The sequence below is a fragment of the Mirounga leonina genome, unplaced genomic scaffold (assembly GCF_011800145.1).
Source record: "Mirounga leonina isolate KUSES-001 unplaced genomic scaffold, KU_Mleo_1.0 Mir_154, whole genome shotgun sequence".
Taxonomy (NCBI): Eukaryota; Metazoa; Chordata; class Mammalia; order Carnivora; family Phocidae; genus Mirounga; species Mirounga leonina.
In genome coordinates this window covers 43,827,935-43,848,639 of record NW_023270389.1, presented here as the reverse complement: position 1 = coordinate 43,848,639, position 20,705 = coordinate 43,827,935, and the positions used below count along the sequence as shown (strand labels likewise).

The following is a 20,705-nucleotide window of genomic DNA, read 5'->3' as shown; positions in this document are numbered from 1 at the left end:
TTTCTGGAAAGACCTGGACACGTGCCCAATGCTCACAGTAGCTTTATGTTTACCAGTCCTGGGAAGAAACTTCCTGTTCTTGATAGGCTATAAAGCAGATAAAATGTGAAACATTTAATATTTCAAAAAGGAAAGGAACATCACAAAATCATGGCAGCCAATGGGATTTCTGGCCAATACCTTTCCATCTCACCCTTCATGGCTCCACCCGGAAGATCGAACTTATGTCCCAACCAGAACTGGTTGTTTGGGAGAATGTAAAGAACCTCCATACTGAAGGGAAATCTGATTTAAAATCACAAACTTACAGGAAAGGTGTGACTATTAAGCTAGAGAAGCTACTTGGCTCTGCACCAGAACAAGGAAGGAGGATGAAGGAGGAAAACCAGCTGGGATGGGTCCTAGTTGTGCCACCTGTGAACAAAGGGAGTTGGCCAGGTCCCTCAACTCCGCTGACCCCCACCTGGAGGAGACATGCAGTAATACCTGCCTGCAGTTCCCTGACACCGTTCAGTACTTTCAGCCCAAAGGATGGCAATACGGGCATTTCCAGGTACCTACAGAGAAACCTAACTGTTGGCAGTCTTAAAACTACTTGCCATAAATCACAAAAGGAAGGGACTTAAAAAGGTAAAAGGGCTCGGTGAAAATCAGTCAGCGCTCATGGACATCACTCAGAGAATCCTCTATCACAGAAAGGATGACGTGGAATTCACACCGTGGTACACCACGTGTGGCCCCAGGCCTGCTGCACGGTCATTGGAAACAGACTACGCGCATGTGCGAACGTGCAGGCACGCGCGAATGCGCACCCCCCCCTCCCGCGTAAGGCAACCTCGTCGGGACAGATCAACTCAGGGACCCCAAACTCTAATACAAATCACAAGACGTGCTTCTTGAATGACTTGTGAAGACTGAAGAAGTACTTTGTGAGACCGAGCGGAAAGATCGCGATTGTGCTATAATCCAAGCCCAGTATATGAGCTCCTTTGCCGAAGTCATCTTTAATGCGTTACAGAGCAACACCCCCTCGGTCCCAAGTAAGCATGCTGGGTGGGTGGCCAGGGGCAGGAGCCCAAACTGATAGCCGAGGGGGCGACCAGGATTGCTTTTTCTACCTCAGGCAGTCCTGGCCACCCTCTCCAACCTACCGCAGTGGTCTGTAAGGGACAGGAAGACATGCTCAGACATCCATGCATGGAACTGAAGGACACAGCGTCTAAGGCTTTTACTTCTAAGGAAACAGAGCCGTGGGAAGATTTAATTCACTAATTACACTAACAGTATTTGAGTGCACTTTGTTTTCCATATTCATAAAAACCACGTATGTGAACAACATCACAATAGGGAATCCCACAGAAGGATTTAGGAAACAATGTTCAGCTGAGATCTCAGGTATAAGGAAGAGTTACTGGGGTGAAGACTGTGGCAACAGCGTGAGCAAAGATCCTGAGGTGAGAGAGGGCAAAACAGTTTCAGGGGATGTACAGAAGACCTGTTTAAAGAACAGGAAGAGAGGGGAGGAATGCAGCACAGTGAGATTTGCTATACTCATTTCTCAGCCAAACAGAAATCACACTTAATAACACCTGGCTGGAAAATACGAGACAGATGCCTTCGCTGGAGGGACAAGGAACCAGTACAGTACTGGGAGCCGCCGTGGGGACCTTCAGTGCAGAGTAACTGGGCTGCCTGAGGTGAGCGTCTAGGCTGCCAGGATGCTCAAACCACAGATTTTTAAATACATGCAGGGATTTGAATGCACAGGTACTAAATCATATTAAAATCCCATTGGTAGCAAAATACTCTACAATTGGTCAAAGGCTTAATAAGAAATTTTCAAAATATGAAGTCATTTCTCCCATGATGTGTAACCTCCAAGCCAAGAAATAGGATTATCAGGACAAAAATAATAACTCTGTCCATTTAGAGTTCTTTTCTCTCCCCAGAAATCCGAGATAATAATTTATTGTTACTTAATAAGATGTGGAACCATTTTTTCAAAAGCAGCAAAATGTTTTTTTCCACGTTCGGATATTCTCCAAAAACTGGATCTTTTCCTACTATAGATAAAAGATAAGAAAATCCACGTGGAGGGTGGGCCTCTGAATCAACGTGGCAGGTGACACCGCCAAGCCCTGAGGGTGGGAGCCAGTGCACCTTGCTCTTCAGGGAAAGAAAGGAAGGTGACCTTGACACTGACTCTAAGCTAGACAGCCCCCCACACCCGCCTGGTTCTCCTAGTCACAGAGGGGGTTTTCCTTTTCAGAGAAGGATGTCAGATAGAGGCTGCCTCGGAGACCCCCGGCAAGATGGTTTCCCTGACAAGAAAGAACAAAGGAAGGTACAGAGAATTTTTCCCTTTTTTTCTGAAAAAGCCTGGGAAAGATGGAAACATGACTACCTGGACTTGTCAAGGTCATTTTGCAAGGCTTTCTTGTACATTTTCCATTGTGCATTTTTGGTGCAGAGGCTGAGCAGGGATTAGAAGGCTGGGAGGGAAAGTGAAAGAGGAATGCTGAGAGGCTCAGGGAAATCAATGCAAACAGGGCCAGATTCAGAGCTAAGCAGCAGGCAAGTACAGGGCACGGAAGCCAGTGAGGGGCCAGGAGGCAGTGCAAGAGAAAAAGCTCCAAGGTGAGGAGGAGGAGAAGGAGGAGGAAGACTGTGATAGGAAGGACACACAGAAATACCGAGTAAATATGGGTGGGGAAGGGCCCAGAGGAGGAGGAGATGAGCCCGAAACCAATTATCCAAAGTCAGGAGTGTTTACACACCTGTCCTTTATTCCCAAACTAGATGTGCAGGCCCTGGCATCTGAAGGCAAATTTACAGAAACTGAAGAGAATTATTGTGTACAGACCTAACCCCCTATCACCAAACCTTACTCAGTGTGTCAGTGTCAAAAAAAAAAAAAGGGAAAAAAACTAAGAGGGCTCTGAAATGCCTGCTTTTTCATGAGCAGCTCAGCCAATGTGGCTAAACAGTCTCTGGAGGGCCTAACAGGGGCCCTGGTTCTGTGGCTCATTAGCTGCGAGCTAGCCTCAGTATGCCTCAGCTTCCTCACCTATAAAATGGGTACAATAATGGATGCCTCCTCATAGGATCGTGAGGCCAAGAGCTAATACATGTGAAGTATTTAGAAGAGTTCCTAGGACATAGTGCTCAAAAAGTATTAGCTATTTTTATTGTTTTAAAACAGAAGAATGGCAGTCTGTTAGACTAAGGACTAGATAAGCACCATACTCTAGTTGATAAAGTTGTTTCCCACTGGGTATGAGTTGACAACTCTGATACGCCATCCAAGTATCCTGAAACTGAACAAATAAGCAAATGCATGGCAGATGGTAGATGCCACTTTTCTCGCTGTTGCAGAGGGAATTTACAAATCAGCAAAGGGAGCAGGCTAAAACCATCTATGTGGTCATGGATTAGGGTTGGAGACATCAGTAAGAACTCGTGTTTAAATACTGATACAGATGGTTATACATAAATATTCCTAGATGTGTGTGTTTATATAATTAGTGTAAACATAAATCTCCTAGCCCTATCAGCTGAGAGGGCTAAAAAGAAATGACATCCCAGCAGCAGTGAGTACACCTAGCACCCAGATCCTGGTTTCCGATACTATTCTGCAATGAAAAGAACCAGGTCTCCTTGAAGAAATGGCTGATTCTAGGACTGGGGCAGGAAACATACAAGGTGAGCCTAGAGCACCTTTTCGTGCCAGAAGGTAAGAAGGGCTTGAACAACTGAACACACCCACAATGATAGAGATGCCTATCAAAGTGACATACGAGTCAATCAAAAGAGCTCCCAATGACCCAAACTGGAACAATCTGAGCAACAAATAAACTAGCATTGTATTATAACCCAAAGCATAAAAGAATTTACTCATCAGTCTAAACTGATAAAAATGTTTAAATAAATTAATAAATGGGGGAAACAAATCTCCCATGCAGAAGTTTTCCAAATACATTGATTAGATACCTTACCTTCACAGAGGGGGAGTATAATCCCCACTCTTTAATTGAGGGTTATGTACTGTGACTTCCTTCCAAACAATATAGTATGGGAAGATGTTTTCCATGGAGAAATCTGAAAATTACTACTCCAGCCAGGTGATCAAGACCAACAACAGTCATAAATCATATTGATAGTATGTACCCTTGATAGCATGTGATGAGAATGGCATTCTACCTCTGTAATAGTCCTCTCAAAAACTTGTAAGTTCAGGGGCACCTGGGTGGCTCAGTTGGTTAAGCGACTGCCTTCGGCTCAGGTCATGATCCTGGAGTCCCAGGATCGAGTCCCGCATCAGGCTCCCCACTCAGCGGGGAGTCTGCTTCTGCCTCTGAACCTCTCTCCTCTCGTGTTCTCTCTCTCATTCTCTCTCTCAGATAAATAAATAAAATCTTTAAAAAAAAAAAAAACTCGTTAAGTTCAGTCTAATTATGAGAAAAATAGTCTAGTTATGAGAAAAATTCCAATAAAGGGGTATCCTGCAATATACCTGACCTCAAAACCGTAAAGGTCATTGAAACCCAGAAAAGTTTGAGAAACTGTCACAGCCGAGAGAACGTAGGTTGATACGACAACTCAATGTAATATGGTATCCTGGGTGGGATCCTGGAACAGAAAAAGGACATGAGGTAAAAAGTAGGGAAATGTGAATAAACTCTGGACTTCAGTTAATAATGTGTCATACTGGTTCGTTAATTAACAAATGTACTATAGTCACGTAAGAACAGTAAGGGAATCTGTGAGGAAGGCATATGGGAACTCTGCTGTACTATCTGTTCGGTTTTTACATAAATCTAAAACTGTTCTGAAAAACATCTTAAGCAGGGCGCCTGGGTGGCTCAGTCGGTTAAGGGTCTGCCTTCGGCTCAAGTCATGATCTCGGGGTCCTGGGATCTAGCCCTACATCCAGCTCCCAGCTTAGTGGGGAGCCTGCTTCTCCCTCTCTCTCTGCCCATCTCCCTACTCATGCTATCTCTCTTCCAAATAAATAAAATCTTTAAAAAAAGAAAAGAAAAACATCTTACTTTTAAGAAAAAAGCATGAACAGGAGAGTCTGACCTCAGTTCTTAAGAGAAATCGTCTCCTTTTTATCACAGGGGAAGAAGCAGAGGACACAGAGTGTAGAGGGCAAGGTGTGGGTTGAAATCCCAGGTTTCCCTTATTCCCTGTGTGACCTTGGACATGTTCCTTAACCTTTCTCTGTCTCAGACCCCTCATGTGTAAGAGAGGAGTTAAGAATACATAGGGTTATTATGGGAATAATAAAAGGATATACACAGGGACTATCCCTACTAAGCATCCATGAATTCTAGCTCTTGCTGTTGGAAAGGGACACTGCCATTCCCACCCAAATTATTTCTCAGGGACCTCTGTAGCTCCGTATTCTCCAATTCCTCACTGCTTGAGGTGGGTGTTTTTATGTTATAAATGGGCCTCTAATGAAAAAACTGCTGAGGCCTTCTCCATTTTTCACCATTAGAATGGAGTAAGTTGGTAAGGAAAGACGCAACAAGGCCCCAAGAGCAGGAAGCAGGCACTCAGATCCATGGGCCTGAACCATCTGATCTTCCTTCTTCTTTCCTCATATCCTGCAACCCATCTCCTTCTCCAGGGAACAAGCCTAATTTCCCCATTTCTAACAGCTGTCTGGGGACCTGGCTCAGGCTGTTCATTCAGTAATAAAGCCAGGCAAAACAACATAGGGTAAAGTAAATAATCCCAAATTAGAAAATGTCAGGATGCTAACACACTAAAACACTAATCACAACGGTGATAATATGCCTTAGCTCTTCATGGACTTCTGGCTGCAACCAGATTGCAGTGATCTAGGTATATATGAGCTGGAAAGGCACCTGAGATCCCGATGCTCTTCTGAAATGGCAGACCCAAGAGCAAAACGGTGAGAAGCCCGGGTCTGGGACTGAGTTCAGATACCAGAGCTCACTTAACCAGCTGGTTGACATTAGTCAAAGTATGTAACTTTTCTGGAGCTTCCATTTACACACTGATAAAATGAGGACAATAGCTCACAGCAAATCTGCGACAGTAAAGGAAGATACCAGGCCCCTAGCAGAAGGGCTCACGCTAGTAAGCACACCACACGCTGCAGCCAGGGGCGGTGGCCAGGCTGGTGACAACGGTATCATCACTGTCATCCCCTGCCAGGCTGCAGGGTCAGTCAATGACAGGGTCTGATCGAGATGCCTGTTTGCCTTTCTCTGACACTTCGAGAACTCCAAGAGATTCTTAGGTGACTGATTTTTCTTCTTTCTGAACCACTGATCATCAACATTGTTTTACTCCTCCTGAATTTTCAGAAAACTAATTTCTGCTTTGGGAACCTACTCTCTTCCCAAATTTTGATTCAAGATTTCAATTTTGATTCAAGATTTCAATGACTTTTAAAATGATAATTTCTACTTTTCTTTGTCCAGTATGGATGTTTTAAAGACAGTACCAGGTTCTTTTACGTAGTGTATTATTTCTCTATTTCTTCTTCCATTCTACTTTAACTTTTTAAAAATACTCCTTTCACTGTATAGCCATTCATTCTTTTAAATTTCAAGTTTTAAATCTTATTTTTGCTCTGTTCTTTACCCCTTTCTTTGACCCATTTTTGTTAAAATAGCCAAATTAATTTCCACTGCCTTCTTAGGGTATTTGAGTTTGCTGGAATGAATATTGATTGCAAACTCTCTGGGCAGATTTTTTTAGTACTTTCCACTGTAAAGTTTCTTGGGCATTAAGGAATCACAGCCAGGCTTCTTTAACTCATCTCCCTTTTCTTTAAAGTGGTTCCAATGTCTTGGATTACTACTATTCGTGTGATTCTTAACTGGACTAAAATCTGGTGTCACTATTTACAACTTCTGGGAAAAAAGTACAAGAATGGCATTCATATCGTCTGAATATGCAGAGATGAAAGCAGAATGATTTCAAGTTTAAAGCACTGCAGTGGCAAAGAGTTTGAGAAGACAAAACACAGCGCTCCAGAAGGGAAGTGAAGCGAGTCAATAAAAGAAAAGGAAACAACTATTTTGACATTATAATAATAGTCATTAAAGGAAAGAAAAAAGTGTCATTTCCTGAGGAGTCTTAAACCTCTTTAAATAAAGCATATTAGATAGATAGATAGATAGATAGATAGATAGATATTCTAATTTCAGATCCATTCCAGAGAATGAAGATTCACTGTGTCAAGTTTCTGTATGGTTAATATCCCTTCTTCACATTCTCTTCACTTTTGAATTCAATGATTGTAATAAATCTGCACAAGGGAAAGTTTCCTTTTCCATCTGGTTCTGATTTTGTTATTCTAAATAGACAGTGTTTTATCATATAGAAGTGTCAGCAGCAAGGAGGAAAAGGGCACAGGTAGGATGGATGTGGGCAGAAATGTTGCTTCCTGGCACAGGAAGTGAGTTTCCTGATTTCCAAATAGTGGCAAGTTTAGGGATTGTAGAAATAAACATTGGATGCCTTATTATATACAACAGTCCAGCGCTAACATCAGAAATCACTGTGTGGCAGATTCCAACACCTAGAAGCCTTGGAAGTTGCCTTCCTCGCAATGGAAGGAATTCGTGTTTTGGCTAGATGACGTTAAAGGCCCCCAATATTGCACAAAGCCCGAACTGGGCACACTCGGGCCTGGAATTACAAGTGGGAGTCACAGCACAATCTGACACTTTTTGAAATTCGTGAAGAACACTAGTCAGTTGCAGTCCAAGACACCAGAAGCCAATCTTTCATCTCGACGATTCCATCTGTACTTCCCCATTTTTCTTTCTTCTAAGTTCTTTTATCCTCTGAAAGGTTGATTAGATCCATATTTAGAAATACAGGGAAGACTGTTATTCTGGGATTTGGGACCCTGTATGAAATGTAAGCCCTGCTCTATGCTTTACGTTAAAAAGTGAAAAGCCAAACAAGAGTTGAGGATTTTTCTGTTCGAGGTTAAACCTCGCAGTAATTCCACTCCCCCCACCCCCACCCCCGCCAACAATCCCCATCTGCAAAACTGCAGGCATCTGCCCTAAAACAGGATGTTTACTTCTTAGAAAGTTACTGAATTCCCTGCCCGTCTGTTTCCCACCTGAAATCACAAGAAGACAGATTCACAGCAAAAGAAAACAATAGGCATTTTGCACCCCAACCCCCCATTTTGACCCCATAATACAAAGCTTTAGCTCATCTCTGTACTGAGAAGTACAGTGAGCAGCTGTGATGTCACAATTAATAACAATCAAGTCAAAGAAACTGTCTGTTCTGTTTTCCTATTTTATCAAAACTGGTGGCACAGCCCCTCCGACTGAAAAAAGCAGTCAAGGGCACCTTTCAAAAATTCAATATAGTATTTGGGCCATATCTCTGTTTCTTTTTTTTTTTTTTTAAGGATTTGATTTATTTCAGAGAGAGAGTGAGAACAAGAGAGTATGAGTGGGGGGGAGGAGGGGCAGAGGGAGAAGCAGACTCCCCTCTGAGCAGGGAGCTCTCAACGTGGGGCTCCATCCCAGGACTCCGGGATCAGGACCTGAGCCAAAGGCAGACCTTAACCGACTGAGCCACCCAGGTGCCTCAATATCTCTGTTTCTGATATTCATTCTCACTTTTGAAGAGATGAAAACTAAACAAGTTTTATCCCAGTGGTCATTAAACTTGAAAGGACGCCAGGGATCCTACATTCTGAGCACTCATTTTTCAGGTCAAGAAACTGAAAGTGAGAGAGAGGTGAAGTGACCAGGTCATATGGCTGAGGAGTGACAGTGACTGGTGAGGGACTCGAATCTGAGTTCTCCAGGCTCCTTACCCAGGGCCCTTCACCTTCTCTGAGGCCAGCTCCTGGGCGACCTCTGCACTGGATTCACCTCATTCTAAGACAGGATATGAAGAAATAAATAAATCCCCAAATACGCATGGTCCTATTTTTATATTCATCTAGATATTCATAAATAAAGAGCTTTCACTTGAGGACTGCAGTCCTCACCATGTAGTAGAGCTTCTTACCTGCGCACTATTGGTATTTACAGGGAGAGCATTCTTTGTTGGAGGGCGGTGTTTTGTGCACTGTAGACTGTTTCACAACAATCCTGGCCTCTACCTACCAGATAGCAATAGCATCCCCCCACCAAGTTAAGACAAAAATTTCTCCAGATGTTGCCAAATATCCTCTGGGGACAAAACCAGCCCATTGAGAATGGCCATAGAGCCGTATCTCCTACACATGCACCAGCCATCAGGAAGCCTTCGGTCATGGTTCCATGTCAGAGGCCAGAGCTCTGGGATGGTGGAGGAATTCTCCATATGTTACAGATGGAATGAAGAAGGTGCTACCCTGATTTCCTCTCAGAAAGACAGAGCACTGACCCTAACTAGCCACAGAAATGATTAGGAGAAGGGTAACTTCCAAAAGAGAGAGCAAAAAGATAATGGCGAAATGAGATGAAAAATAATAAAAGGAAAAATGGGGGGGGGAGGGTGGGGAGGAAGCAGTACGAAAGAAGGAAAATGCAAGGAAGAAAGAGGTCAGCTGAGAGAAGGGATTTTAGCATTCCAGTATTTGTAGACAGAGTGGCCCATTATAAGATAAAGTGGCGTATTTTCATCAGGCATAATTTTTTAAAAGGCAAGTCAGTGTAAGGAAAAGGGTCAAGCACTTTCTACCAATTCATTGTGAGGCTTTAGGAGAGGACCATTGTCCCCAGATGATGGACCCCCTCAGGGGAGTTCTATGTGAAGCTCTTTGTTAAGGACTCATATGCTTAAAACTGGAAAGCCCTTTAAAACAGCTTATCCTGGAGTTTCCCCCACATCACACTGTTCCCGGTGTACAATGAAGTTGAATAAAATTTTATAATAGGACTTTAAAATAATGAGCATGATTCTTCACATGCAGGGTACGAACCAATTTTCGTGCGACTTCCCAGAAACCTACTTAATCTCACAACACCCCCTGGGAAACAGAGAAGCTCTGGATATTTTTCAGACTGTTCCTCTCCCTGGAGTGTTCAGGTGGCTAGTTGAATGGTAGCTCCAAATTTGACTCGATTCCAAAATTTGTGGAGAACAACACACTCATTTCTGAATCTGGTCACAGGTGGAGGTTACGTGTGACAAGCTGGCCACTCAGGTCTCCTTTTGTATATGCTTTAAAAGACTAACTATAAAAAGGTTCTTTTCAAAAAATTATTATTTCAGTAAGTTTTCAGGGATAAACACAATTAACAACAAAACCTCTCTAATCCTATGATTCTCAAACCCTTAAAGTGCACAGGAATCACTCATGGATCTTACTGAAATGCAGATTCTAATCTAGGTCTGTGGTGAGACCTGAGATTCTGCATTTCTAACAAGCTCCCAGGTGGTGCTGATGCTCCTGGTCCGTGTACCATAGCCTAAGTCGGAAGTCTATAAATCTAATCCATCCCCCCACATCACCTATTTGATGATACTGTTTCCATCCTGCAAAAACTTTTCAGTTTTTGCTGAAGGGAGCCCGATACGGGGCTCGATCCCAGGACTCCGGGATCAGGACCTGAGCCGAAGGCAGACCTTAACCGACTGAGCCACCCAGGTGCCTCAATATCTCTGTTTCTGATATTCATTCTCACTTTTGAAGAGATGAAAACTAAACAAGTTTTATCCCAGTGGTCATTAAACTTGAAAGGACGCCAGGGATCCTACATTCTGAGCACTCATTTTTCAGGTCAAGAAACTGAAAGTGAGAGAGAGGTGAAGTGACCAGGTCATATGGCTGGGGAGTGACAATGACTGGTGAGGTGGCTCAGTTGTTAAGCGTCTGCCTTCGGCTCAGATCATGGTCCCAGGGTCCTGGGATCGAGCCCCGTATCGGGCTCCCTGCTCCACGGGAAGCCTGCTTCTCTCTCTCCCACTCCCCCTGCTTGTGTTCCTGCTCTCGCTATCTCTCTCTCTGTCAAATAAATAAATAAAATCTTAAAAAAAAAAAAAAACTTTTCAGGACTGACTGTCTACTGCTTACCAGGGAAGGTCCTTATTCTCTTGGGAGAATGAACCCCCTTCATGATAGCTTCGGCTCTACAGATCCCCTCAACCTGGCACATACACCATCATGAAGCGGCATGTTGTTCCCAAAATATATTTCCCCAATATGGTCCCTCCGTTCCCCCTGCTTGGGTGGCTCTACCACCAAAATCTTCACCCTCCTTCAGGACCTACCTGAAATGTCAACTCCTCAAAGAAGCCCCCCAAAGCCCTCTAAGAATAAAGGTATTTGTTCCGCTCACCACACGCCTTGCATTTGACATTCAAATATCTACATTGGCGTGTCTGGTTTTCTGGAAAATTATGGTCCATCCAATAAAATAATAAAACTGCCTCACTCAGGACTAAAAAGATACTCAGTTTTCTAAGCTTCATATCCCTGGCTTCTGAAGAAAGGATTCCATCAGTCAATCCTCTGAGGAGTTAAAATATTCCACAGGATTAACTGCCTGGACTTTTGGCCCCAAGATGAATATTTAGTAAGAGAACTTTCAAGCACCCTGGCATATATCCCATCGACTTAAGAACATCACTCCTAGAGCAGCCTGCACCCCTACATCATGGATTATTCTTCGGTGTCTCCTAGATTATTCTCATCAGATTAAAGCATCACCCAGGTTTAACAAACACATACAAAATGAAAAAACCCTCCTTTGCCCCAGATCATCCTCTAGCCCATTTCTCTTCTCTTACAGAAAAACTCCAAACTTCTGTCTTCTCCTGACCCAGACCTCCATCCACCAAAACTACATTTGTCAAGGGGACCAAAGACCACCGTGTTGCAAAAGCAGTAGTCTCTTCCCAGGCTCCTCTCACTTGATGTATGAGCAGTGTTAGACATGGTTGGTCACGTCCCCCCAAAACTCCTTCTTCACTTGACTTCTGGACACAACTTCTTTCTTCTCGTTCCCCGCTAGCTCCTCTGTTCCAACCTCCTCTTGCTGGACCCTCTACTTTCCTAATCTGAACACTGGAAGGAACCAAGGCTCAGTCTTTGGACCTTCCTCTTCTCTATAGCCTTGTTCCCACGGGGGGCACACCCAGCCCCATAGCTTTAAATACCATGTCTTAACTAAGGATGCCCAGATTTATGCCTCCCAACCAGACTGTTCCCTGAACTCTAGACTCAGCCAATTGTCTCAAAGTGAGTATGTCTACGATGAAATTATTGACACATGCTCCCCACCACACCTGCTCCTCCTCACCAGTCTTTCTTATCTCACAAAACCAAGGTTCTCTTCTATCAGTTGCTCACACCACAACCCTTGGAGGTGCCCGTGCCTCCTCTTTTTCTCTCATATGCCCCAACCACTTCATCAGTGCAACCTGCCAGCAATACCCTCAAGATCTCTGCAGAAGCTCTTCCTACTACAAGTTATTCCTACTTTTACTACTATCACTACCACCGACACCAACGCCACCACCATCACTATTATTACCATCATCTCCTCCTCCTCTTCCTCCAGTTCATGCTCCCAGAATCCCTTCCCTGGGTCTTTGTAAGGGTCCTGACCAGGCTCCTTGCTGCCACTCTTGCCCCCCATCCCACTGCCAGAGTCTATTTTCCACATAGAGCCAGAGCAAGCCTTTTGAAATATAAATCAGACCATAGCACCACTGCTCTCCTCAAAATCTTCTAAATGCTTCTTCCCTTCCTTCGAATAAAATTTAACATCCTGCCCAAGGCCTTCAAGTCCCCATGTGATCTGGGACCCATATGACCTTACAGATCTCATCCTCTAGCACTTGTCACTTCATGTGCTCTGCTCCAGCCTCATTCATTCATCTGCCTCACAGCTCTGTCCACATTTTCCCTGCTTGGATATTCACCAAGCCCAGCCTGTACCCCATTCAGCACTCTGCTCCAATGTCACCAGATCAGAAAGCCCATTCCTGGCACCCTATCTGAATCAAACTCTCCATCAGGATCTAGCCCCCTTGCCCTACTTCATTCTTCCTTTGTGTGGATTCTTTGTCTCTCTGCTAAAATCCAAACTTCTTAAGAGCTGAGACTTATTTATTTTGTTCATAGTTGTTTCCCTTAGCACAGGGCCTGGCACATGGTAGGTGCCTGATACATTTTTACTGGATGAATAAATGACTATCACTGGATAGTCAAAAAATAAATCTATGATTTTACGCATTATGGGGGAAAATGACAACATAAAAAGGAATTTTAAAAAACTCTACTAAATTACATTCCTTTAGGATAATAAGTCTTGACTGAGAGCTTGTAATGCACAGAAAAGGCACACTTACTTCCTGATCACCGTCTTAGACTCTGATGAACTTGGGCTTCCATCTTCTTCACAGTTTGGGCTTGTCAGGTTTCCATACCTTTACAGATAAAAACAAAACAAACAAAAAAACCCCAGTCAATGGTGTGGGAAAGCAACTCTATTCCATTTCAAACATGAGATAACAGTTTCCACTTCTCAGCAGTAATTAAGGAAAGAAATATTTATGAAATAGCATCAAAAAGTGATATTGTGTGATATTAACTTAATGGGTATATGGATAGCCTTAAACAAAAAAGGGATTTCACAATGAATCACACTACTTAAAACTTTCTCTTAATATTTAGCATTTCTTTGAAATCCTTTAGATGAAATTAGGCTTTTTCTCTTAGCAGGAGGATGGGGTATTACATGATGCAAAGACAGTAGATCCCTCACGGACTGGAGCACCCAAGCCTATACAACCGCCCCTCTGCTCTGTCTCCTGAAGGAAGCATGGCTGTGTGTGGGTAGCTTTCACACTTGCACCAACATAAGCACACAAGGACGACTCCATGCTCTGTGATGAGGCTGGTCTCCTTGGGGATAAGTCCAATAGGAGAAGGGTTATGGAAGTAATTTTGGACCCTCAAGGAATGGCTGAGACAAGGACTGAAGAACAGGATTTGTATGCAACGAGGAGAGCAGCTGTGGGGACACGGAGGCTGACAACTGGGCAAGGGGACACAGGGGGACGACTTTTTAGAAAGTGACAGGTGCTTAAATTTTTAAATTTGTCTCACTGTAAACTCAAAATTTACTAAACAATCAGTCCCTAATTGCAGTTAGCTGTTTTTCCAACTCCATATGTAAGCAGGCTTATTGCATACAAATATATCACATTTTGTTTGGTCCCAACAGTACACTTTAAATTCTTGAGGAGACGTCTTTTTATTAACTTATAATGAATGCCCTGACGATTTCTGCAGTTTCTCTTTCCCTCAGTGAAGAATCCAGAGATTCCTTGGCGTTTCACAAGCTGGTACTCTGTCCCAAAGTTTTGATAATAGAAGTTCTATAATTGGTGGGTTTACATTTTTAAAGAGAACACTTTTGTCTTCTACTAATGGGATTAAAGGCCCCAGTACCCTTATGTTCCTTGTTCCTAGGATTTACAAATCCTTTTAGAAATAAAAGCCCACCATCTGGTTTGACTGAATGCCAGCCCATCTGGTCTCCCTATCACCCTATCCCAGTAGTTTCCAGTCTGCACCCTGAGGCATTAGCCCCCCTCCCCTCCACCTGCTCCTCTCTCGAGCTCGTCAGCCTTATGGATTTCTTGGCCTCTCAAACCTATTTTCCACTGGCCTCCACCCTCCCTATTCCTCTCCATTCTTTCTGCACCTGTTATTTAGAGGGCTTCCAGGGCCACCCTTTGCTTTTCCTGAGATAAGAACTTAGATTAAGATTTATTCAGCCCCATGTGAGCAAGGCAGGGATGCAAAATGAGATTTCTCCTAAACAAACAGATTTTTTGGCTCTCTCCCTGGCCACCATCATAGTCAACCATGTCTCCATCTTCTCTCATAACAGCCTTTGTGGTTTATGTAAATAGGAAAGATTACGGCAGGTGCAGTGGAGAGTGGGGCTCTGGGAGAGCCACGGTACCTTCCACCTATCTGACAAGACAGAGCCATAAACTCTTCTCCTGCCAGCCTCAGCAACTAAATGTGGGACCTAATCTTTGTTTTCGTCATATCCGTGTTAGTTCATTAATTCTCTCTGGTTATCCAGGAAATACTTCACCTTTTATCGCCCAACTGGAAGCTAAGAGAGATAGAAAGGGAAAGATATGCTCCTGATATTTTTCTTTTTTAGAGGTGTCTCTACTAAAAATCTCCTGGTCTTCCTCTTCCTTGTCTTCACTTTAGCTTCTCATACTCTACTGCTCTTTCTCTACATTTTTCAGACTCTGGAGCTGAGCTGCTGGTTGGGATGACACGAGCACTTATCCCAGGCCCCCTCCAAGAATGGGATGCCACAGGAGGAGTCAGGTGCTGTCAAGACGGACTAAGCAACTTATACTGGTGAATGATGTTCGCTCTCATTAATTAACGTGGTATCATCTGCTCAGAACATGTGCTCAGAAGACCCCATGCATATTTTTCTCAGCCGCCAGAGTTGTCTACAGAGTCCTAATCAGGACCAGAATGACTGGTTGACAATACTCTGGAGACCAGTGAGGACCATCAGGAAGAAGGCAAGGGATGTCTGGTAGCATGCACTACGCTCTGGGTGCTCAGGCTGGTCTCCATCCAACCCAAGAAATCCGTTTGGCTCTGCCTTTATGACATACCCTGAATCCAAACCCTTCTCATCACTTCCACCCTGGCTCAAACTACCACTACCTTTAGTCTAGATCAATGCAATAGCCACCTAACTAGTCTCTTGGCTTCAGCTCAGTGCAATCCTGGGCGATGTAAATCCCAACACGTCACTGCCGGGCGCAGAACCCTCCCGTGGCTCCTGTTCTACTCCAAAGAAAGACCAAAGTCATACCTGCCTCATGAGGTCCTAAAGGACTTGCTCTGATACCTCTGACCAAGTCTTCCACGCCCACTCAGTCTCCCTCAGCCTCACTGGCCCCCCTGCTGCTCCACCCACACCTGGGCATCCTCCTGGCTCAGAATCTCTGCGCTCCTCTCTCTGCCCCCGTGTCAGCAGCACCTTCCTCGGCTCCTATGGGGCTCTGCTCAAACGACACTTTCTCAGTGAGGCCTCTCCCGGCCACCCTATGTAAGACCAACACTCACAACGCTGCTTTATTTTCCTCCACAGCCTTTAGCACCTTCTCATATACGGTCTTATTTAGTTACTGTGTTCATTGTCTATTGGAACATAAACTCCATGAGAACAGGATTCCTGTCTCTTTTGCGCACCCAGTAGGCATGCTGATGGCTACTTGTTTGGGGGCAAATGAATGGCCTGGTGGGGTTCTCTAAGCAGACATGAAAACAGACTTTTCAACTACTAGGCTCGAATCTGTTGTTGCAAGGGCACCATCTGGCTTTTTGCTTATACAAGTGTCTTAACCTGTCTGTGCCTTCATTCCTAAAGTCTAGGATCATAAAAAAGCTTTAGGATAGCTGTGATCCAAAAATCTAAAACCGAAATGCAAAAGAAATAAAGTTTTAAGATCTTAAAGCTGAGATCTTGGAGGTATAAGCAGTATGGAAAGGCAAAAAACCAAAATGTATACATGGTTTTACAAAGGAGACCTTTAGAAGCAAGATAAAATTAAAGAGCCTGTAACCCTCTGGAATTTCATGGGGAGGGGATGATTATTTACCCCTGCACTTTTCTAATCATTAGAGAGAATTAACGCCTTACAGAAAAGAAACTAGACCAGCACTGGAATTAAGAACTCTTTAATGTTCAAGCTAGGTCAGTTGAGAGTTAGTTTTACTAGATTAAGAGCATTTCTTTGATGTTTCCCGGACCCTCTCATAGCTTCCCATCAAAAACCAAAGTCAAGTTCATTCATTTACTCCAGGGGAGTAAATAAAAGGGGGGGGGGTGTTTAATTAATGGCAGTAGAATAGCTACAGATGAACCTGTCAACAATGTCACCCCCTATTTCTGCAAAGTCTCCCCAGGATTTAAGATCAAAGCGTCAATCTCTTAAGAAGGCTTGCCAATGAGAAACTGGCCTTCTTTAAATGGTAACTCATAAAACTTAAATTAAAATACAAATTGTCAGAATGACTTCTGACATGGTTTCCCGTGTATCACAAGGCAAAGGAAAGATTTACAGATGCCTCTTAAAGTACAGTCTTAAGCAATTACTTGCTGCGGCCTAAAAATTACTAGAAAAAGAAAAACAAAACCATGTTTAACTGGTTGCTGATATTTTAACAGGAAACAGTTATTTCCAGAGGGGACAGATATTATTGTTGGGAGCCTATCTGGGCAAATGAAATGTTTAATATGTGTTTGAAGGGAGGACAGGAGTATTTGCTGTTCAAAGGAATCCTAAGATAAAGCTGTCCTCAGGGACAGTCTTTCTGGTTTGGGGACACTTTCGAACTTTTGCTCCCTAATGGAAAAGGGAGTAATACCAGACCAGGATGGGGGTAATCCTGAGGAACTTTTCAGGCTCCACTTGATTCCAGCAAGTGATCCAATAACAATAGCAGATAATAATTACTGAGCACAGACCACGTGCCAGGTCCTGCGCTAAGCACTTTATATGGATGGTTTCATTGAATTCTCACAATAATCCTATGTGATATTATTATTCATATTTCACAAATGAGAAAATGAGGCCCAGAGAGCTGAGGTAATTTGCCCTCGAAGACACAGCTAATACGTGGAGCAGAGATTGGAATCATGACAGTCAGACTCTAGAGCCCAGTCTCTAAGTTGCTACCAAATCACACGAGCTTGAGTTATTTTATTAATTTTATGTCCTCCGATGCACTAGATTATAACTTCCTTGAGGTCAGAAACCTTATTCTTTGCATTAATTTACCCAATCCTTCATCTTTTTATGCATTTAGTCCCCATTCAAGGAATATTTGTTAAGGCCATGTTCAGGTACTATTCTTGGCATTGGGGATACCGGCTGCGAACAAACCAAAGGACCTGTTTTCAGGGAGCAGACACTGTAGTGGGGGGAGGTAGACAATAAAATAATAATTAGTTAATATATACCAAGTCAGAGAGTGAAAAGTGCAATGGAGAAAAATAAAACAGGTAGCGATGATCAGACATGGCTCCCTCACAGGAGGTATTCAGACAAGGCCCGAGGTGAACGTGCCCATGATGTAACATCCTCCAGAAGGTGAGGGAGTGGGCTCTACAGATCTCTAAAGAGTCTTCCACGGAGGGGGGAGCCGTGGCAGAGGCCGTAGCCCAGTGGCAAAATGGTGTGCTTGAGAAGCATGAAGAACGCCACAGAGTAAGTAAAGGGAGAGAAGGAGATGGGGTGCGGAGGTGACAGGGACCGTTCAGGAGGCTTGATAGGCCATGGTGAGGACTTTGGTTTCATTCTCTTATCTTGCTCACTGCCATATTCCCTGAGGCAGCAATGGAGCCCACTCTTAGCGGACACTCAATAAACATTTGCTAAATGAATGAACTAATACCATCTCCTGTGGAAAGAAAGGAAAGGCTGGGGAGGAAGGAGAAGGGAGGAAGTCACTGACTGGGGATAGATGAAAGAACAGAGAGGAAGAAGGAAAGGGAAGCAAGACCTCACATGAAGCTGCTGACTCCAGGACCTCTGGGAGTCTCTGTTCCTCTAATAAACCCCAGACCATGAACATCCAAAGCGGTTTTCTTTAACTGACCCATGGGAACACAGGTCAGGTATGAGGAAAATGTTCAGAAGCTGACCTTGACTCAGGAGAATGATACGGGTGAAAGAGCCGGCAGATGTCTGGAACACCAAGGAAGCTTTGATTACGACTGGGGATCGCATCCCACAGATCAGTAAGAGGGATGTTTTTAATCACTCTAAATAATATCCTTCAGAGCAGGCACTCTCCACCCAAGCCTGACCTCAGAACTGGGTCACTGCCACCAAGTCTACCTTGGAAAGGTCTTGTACCACCATGGAGCTGGTTATTTAAGGAGAAGACAAAGGTCAAGGACTCTCTGTTCTCTTGCAAGGGGCCAGTGATGCTAAGCATGGGATGTGCTTTCCAGTCATAAGATCTGGTTCTCCAGGCACTTTTACCATGATGAGAAAAAGCTAGAAGACCCAGAAAGAGCTACCGTCCTCCCCTCTAGGCCTTTGCTGGGAAGGGCCCTCCATCTTCGATGCTCTTCCATTCTCCACTTTACCACCATGGTATCCCTGACAGTTAAGGCACCATTAAAGCAAAGAGTACCTAGTCTTTCTGTTGCACTTCACAGTTACAAAATGCTTCACAGTTATAAAATTTTCCTTGAGAAGAATACCTTCACCCCTTGCCCCAAACCACAACTGTCTGAAGAGGAGACCAAAAGGACAAAGGTCTTACAACCCCTGTTCTTCCAGAGAAAGAAAATCAAAAGGTCTCTCTTGCTATAACTTGCTTCCATCCAACTTTAGAATTATTCCTTAAGTATGATGGGTTTCACACCCTTGCTGTAAGATTTCTTCTATTTTCCTCTCCAAGTCCTTGTCATCCATTTCTCTTCTTTGGTCCATTTTTCCCCCATCACAGCTCAGTGGCTCATCAGTATCTCCTCCTTCCACTTCTAGTGTGTAGCAACTGCAAACAATCAACTGCAAATACATCTGGGTAGTATACTACAGTGGCCGCGGCCACAATGAAAGACAACAGAAGAAATGGGGTTACATCTGGGGTGGCGAGCAGGCAACACTCGGACAACCACAGAGTCTGTTAGTGGGTGGAGATTTGTCTTAGGTTTAAAATGAATTAATACATAACCAACGAATCAGTGCAAGTCTGTAGCTTAGTTTTCCCCACCCACAAGAAGGTGCTATTGCAGATCTCGTCAAGAACCTCATGAAATAGGCTATGTGAAACCTCGTATAATGAATATGAGGGTAGGACTGTGGTTTCCTATCACTCATCCCCTATGCTTACAAAAACTCAACAGAGCATCAACTTATATGTTGTTCTCAAGGGCTAAGTTCTCTCCTGCACGCGCACACACACACACACACACACACAAATATACAGGTGAAAAAAGGCAAATGTCAAGTAAGAGAAAAGTGATAAGATAAACTAAAACTAACTCAAAAACAGTCCTTTAACTTTGATTCAGACACACCTTTTTTTAAACCATTTAATTTACTTTAATGAAATTAATGAATTTAATTTCCAGAACCATACTTATCTGCCCCATCATGATATAAGGTAGGAGCAGGGCCTTCCTCTGGCTCATAATGGCCACCTATGTGTTGTGTCCCATCATCCATGCTAGAGAGCCTATGCCTGGAGGGTCCTTGGATGAACCTATGGAAGTCTAGGAATCCCAAACGATATGCAAAATTTGATGATGTGCTTTTTTTCTATATGGCTGACCCATAGTTTCTAGCAAATTCCTAAAGGGGCTTGTGATCAAGCCCTTCCACCACCTGCTGGAAAGTGGCCAAGACCACTTCTTTAGATTATCAAAGCTGAACTGAAAACTGGAATACATTCCAGTTACTCTTCAGGATATATGTACCTTGCCTTTCAGTTTTTCTGGCAGTTTTGTTTTGTGGTTTCCAAACAAATGCACATTAAAAAAAAAAAAAACAACAACAACAACCCCTGCTGAGCAATTTGGTATTCTTTTCTACAAAAGAAGGATAATTGCATGTTCTCTCTCCCTTTGTCAAGTGAAATGAGAAGGAAGGAAGGAAGGAAGGAAGGAAGGAAGGAAGGAAGGAAGGAAGGAAAGAAAGAAAGAAAGAAAGAAAGAAAGAAAGAAAGAAAGAAAGAA

The 20,705-nt window shown here is 43.6% G+C and overlaps 1 protein-coding gene across 7 annotated transcripts in view; it reads right to left on the bottom strand.

The window, feature by feature from the left end:
• The window catches only part of RGL1 (ral guanine nucleotide dissociation stimulator like 1), a 251,420-nt gene that overhangs the window by 60,975 nt on the left and 169,740 nt on the right, over positions 1 to 20,705 (bottom strand). For all 7 annotated transcript variants that reach the window (XM_035010628.1, XM_035010629.1, XM_035010630.1 and 4 more), the window contains one exon: positions 13,306 to 13,383. In XM_035010628.1, coding sequence (XP_034866519.1) covers positions 13,306 to 13,383 — 78 coding nt within the window. The remainder of the gene's footprint in view (positions 1 to 13,305; positions 13,384 to 20,705) is intronic.